General features: G+C 31.6%; 1 protein-coding gene across 2 annotated transcripts in view; it reads left to right on the top strand.

Moving 5' to 3' along the window:
- The window catches only part of LOC137624598 (sodium-independent sulfate anion transporter-like), an 82,151-nt gene that overhangs the window by 23,845 nt on the left and 53,306 nt on the right, over window positions 1–5,000 (top strand). Inside the window, exons 2-3 of one of the 2 annotated variants that reach the window (XM_068355552.1) lie at window positions 2,066–2,261; window positions 3,409–3,629. The exons of the other annotated variant lie outside the window; for it this stretch is intronic. Of the exons in view, the coding sequence (XP_068211653.1) occupies window positions 2,066–2,261; window positions 3,409–3,629 (417 nt within the window). The remainder of the gene's footprint in view (window positions 1–2,065; window positions 2,262–3,408; window positions 3,630–5,000) is intronic. 2 annotated transcript variants of the gene reach the window in all.

Raw genomic sequence — 5,000 nt, 5'->3', positions numbered from 1 at the left:
TTATATGTATGTAGTTATATATATATATATATATATACACATACATATGTATACACTGTATATATGTATACATATATATATTTATATATATATATATGTATATATATACACTATATATATGCATATATATATATTTATATATATATATATATATATATATACATACACACACACACCTATGCATGAATATTTACTTACACATTATACGCACGTCGTCTACAGGTACGGCGTAGCTTCATTGAAAATACGCTCACACCCCCACACAACCCAAAGACAAAGGTCCACAATTGTTGCAAAACAAATCCAGTTCAAACCGGAATACATTGAATACAACACTGTCATTTTATCTCACACATTTTATTTTCTTTCTTCTAAAAAGGATGTCCTACCGCAATTCTTTAGGAGAGATATAGTATTAAGTATTCCCCCTTGAGAGATAAGTGGCAGGGTTACCAGTTTGGCCTTTTCTAGGCCAAAAAATTTTAAATTTGGCCTTTTTAAAAAATTAGTTGGCCTCTAGTAATATGAAAAAAATACTGGCTTTAAATACTTAAATATAATATATTTAGCCTTTTTCTACTATTGAGTTGGCCTTTTAAAGCTTCCGTTGATCAGAAATTGTCCTTTTTCTCATTTATAAAACTTGGAAACCCCGGACTCGCCTCGCCTTCCAGTTTTGGGTCTTTCCTGGAACGATTGAACTGGCTTTAACTGACTCCTTTTTTACACTACTCGCTGTATCATGGCCACGTGGTTGAAGCAATAACATGGCTTACATCGCCCTCTGGATGCTTGCCAAGAACCTGGAGCGTCTTCTGGGGGGGGGGGGGGGGGGGAGAATTATCGAGATATATGTTTCATCTTCATCATTATCATCATCATCATCAACGGCCTGAGGCGTCTTGGTTGAGATCCTTCTTAAGGTTGTATATATATATATATATATATATACAGTATATATATATATACCTATATATATATATATATATGTATGTATGTATTATATATAAATAAGTGTGTGTATATATACATATATATATATATATATTGTATGTATGTATGTATATAAATAAGTGTATATATATATATATATATATATGTATATATGTATATATTATCTGTGTTTTCATCATCATCATCATTAGTCATTGCTAGACCACTGCAGGACAAAGGCCTCAGACAAGTCCTTCCACTCCCGTCTGTTTATATATATATATATATATATACATGTAGGTATATATAGTGTATATATATATACTGTATATATATATATAAATATATATATATATATATATATATGTAGGTATATATAGTGTATATATATATATATATATATAGGTATATATAGTGTATATATATATATATATATATGTATATATATATGTGTGGGGGGGTTATGTGTGTGCTTGTTTGTGTGTGTGTTTATCATCCTCATCATCATCAGTAGTTGAAGTCTGTCCACTGCAGGACAAAGGCCTCAGAATTGTCCTTATACTCGCGTCTGTTTAGGGTCTTTCTATGTCAGTTTATACCAGCAAATTTTCTTAGTTCTGCAATCCATTGTCTTCTCTTCCTTGCCCCTGCTTTTTTTACAATCTCTAGGGACCCATTCTTTTATTCTTGATATCCATCTATTATCTGTCGTTCTTATTATATGTCCTGCCCATGTCCATTACTTTTTCTTACATGATGTTAGAATATCCTCTACTTTAGTATTCCCCCCTTAGTATATATATATATATATATATATGTATATGTATATATATTTATATTTTTATATATACATATTAATATATATGTTATATATATATTTATATTTTTATATATACATATTAATATATATGTATATATATTTATATTTATATATGCATATTCATAAATATATATATATATATTATATATATATTTTATATATATATATATATATATATTATGCGTGTTTGTGTATGTCTGAGTTTTTGTATATTTACCTATTACTTACCAAAGCACATATAGACCCTTTAAATATTCCCAACACACCCATCAACAAAACACTTACGAACCCATTTCTTTATCCCCCAAACAGTACGGCCTATACTCCGCCTTCATGGGATGCTTCGTCTACCTGTTCTTCGGTTCAACCATGGACCTCAACATCGGCCCCACGGCCATCATGGCCCTAATGACCCTGCAGTACACCAGCAACGGAGGGGGAGACTACGCCGTCTTGCTGTGTTTCATCTCCGGCATTATCGAACTCGTCGCTGGCATCATCAATTTGGGTGAGGAATGCATCTGATTGGTAACGTTTCTGTGCCTGGTGGTTGCCAGATTGCGGTTCGAGGCGCGGTCTGATTCGGTAGTGCCTTTTTGTTATTATTATTTATTATTGTTATTCTTATTATTATTTTTATTATTAATATTCTTATTGTTATTATTATTATTATTATTATTGTTATTATTATTATTATTATTATTATTCCTATTATTATTCTTATTATTCTTATCATTATTACTATTATTATTGTTATTATTCTTATTCTTATTATTATTTTTATTATTCTTATTATTATTCATTATTATTATTATTAATATTATTATTATTATTCCTATTATTATTCTTATTATTCTTATCATTATTACTATTATTATTGTTATTATTATTATTATTATTATTATTATTATTATTATTATTATTATTATTACTTGCTAAGCTACAACCCTAGTAAAAAAGCTGTATGCTATAAACCAAGGAGCCCTAACAAGGTAAATAGCCCAGTGAGGAAAGAAAACAAGGGAAAATAAAATATTTTAAGAACAGTAACAACATTAAAATAAGGTAGAAATTACGGTCGCCTGTATTTTACTGAAATATGGCTGAGAACAGTATATAATTTTACCGAGAATTTCCGATTAAAATTACTTTTTTCATTTTTTTTTTACTTTTTTGAGTGTACCCTTTCTTCCAAAGTCATCTGTACACGATAAGTCGCTTAAAGCACGATTGTACTACAAATGACGGTCGCCTGTATCTTACTGAAATACGGCTGTGAATAGTATATATATATATATATATATATATACAGTATATATATATATATACATTAAAATACACAATTTTCCGTGTATTTATGATAAATAAAATAACCCACAATGTATGAAAAATAGAAGTTTAATATATATATATATATATATATATATTTCTATTTTTCATACATTGTGGGTTATTTTATTTATATATATATATATATATATATATACATATATATATATATATATATACATATATATATATAATATTAGGGAGAAATTTTTGTTGCCTGTATCGTACTAAAATACGGCTGACAATAGTATATATATATATATATATATATTTTTTTTTTTTTTTTTTTTTTTTTCAAAAATTATATCCTTATTTCCTTCCCTCAGGTTTCCTGATCAACTTCATCTCCCAACCGGTGATAAGCGGCTTCACATCGGCGGCCGCCATCACCATCGCCTCTTCGCAGCTGAAGCCCCTTTTCGGGCTGAGCCTCCAGACGAAGGGCCTGGTCGACACCTGGGTCCAGGTGGCCAAGAACCTGCCGGATTTCAGGTGGCAGGACCTCACCCTCGGCGTCGTTTGCATCATCATTCTCTCAATCATGAAGGTAAGAAGGATTCTTCTTCTTCTTCTTCTTCTTCTTATTATTATTATTATTATTATTATTATTATTATTATTATTATTATTACCTCCGCCAGGAGGTTATGTTTTCGGTTCGGTTTGTTTGTTTGTTTGTTTGTTTGTTTGTTTCTCTGTTTGTCTGTCTGTCTGTGGACAACGTAGAGGCCACATTTCTACACGGAATCACTTCAAACTTGGCCAAGTAGTTCCCCAATGTGTATGGAAGAACTGATTAAATTTTGGTCAAGGTCACCCCAAGGTCAAGGTCACAGGGGTCACTGGTGTCACTATGACATAAGTGGCCATATCAAGAGACAGAAATAAAGCACTGACTTTTGCATAAGCCAACAGGGAAGTCCTAGTCCAGGCGCAACCCATGGGTGATGTTCAAATTTATAAAGGTCAAAGGTCAAGGTCATATTGGTGCATTATATCAATGTCATATTAAGTATCAGTGGCAAATGAACAAAGATCACTTGAAGGTCAAAAGTCAAGCAGGTCACTTGAAGGTCAAGGTCACGTGAAGGTCAAGGTCACGTGAAGGTCAAGGTCACCTGAAGGTCAAGGTCACGTGCGGAGGTATGTCCTCTACGAGGACCATGTCCGCGTTCAGGACTTGCTCACTTGTTATTATTATTATTAGCTAAACTACAACCCTAGTTGGAAAAGCAAGATGCTATAAGCCCAAGGGCTCCTACAGAGAAAAATAGCGCAGTGAGGAAAGAATATAAGGAAATAAATATCATTCAATCATGAAGGTAAGAAGGATTCTTATTATTATTATTATTATTATTATTATTATTATTATTATTATTATTATTATTATTATTAGCTAAACTACAACCCTAGTTGGAAAAGCAAGATGCTATAAGCCCAAGGGCTCCTACAGAGAAAAATAGCCCAGTGAGGAAAGGAAATAAGGAAATAAATAAACAATATAAGAAGTAATGAAAATTTAAAATTAAATATTTAAAAAAAAATTAACAACATTAAAACAGATATTTGATATATAAAGTATAAAAGGACTTATGTAAGCCTGTTCAACATGAAAACATTTGCTGCGAGTTTGAACTTTTGAAGTTCTAATGATTCAACTACCCGATTAGGAAGATCATTCCACAACTTGGTCACAGCTGGAATAAAACTTCTTGAGTACTGTGTAGTATTGAGTCTCATGGTGGAGAAGGCCTCTCTATTAGAATGAACTGCATACCTATTGTCAATTCTTTTTAGTGAGGCAGATTTGTACCGACTCGCAGGGGTGCCCTTTTCGCTAGGAAAAGTTTCCTGATCGCTGATTGGTCGGAAAAGATAATTCTAACCAATCAGATAGCAGGACACTTTTCCGAGCTAAAA

This window comes from Palaemon carinicauda, chromosome 31, assembly GCF_036898095.1.
Source record: "Palaemon carinicauda isolate YSFRI2023 chromosome 31, ASM3689809v2, whole genome shotgun sequence".
Classification (NCBI taxonomy): domain Eukaryota; kingdom Metazoa; phylum Arthropoda; class Malacostraca; order Decapoda; family Palaemonidae; genus Palaemon; species Palaemon carinicauda.
The sequence above is the reverse complement of the archived record's forward strand: the minus strand, read 5'-3'. Positions and strand labels throughout refer to the sequence as shown.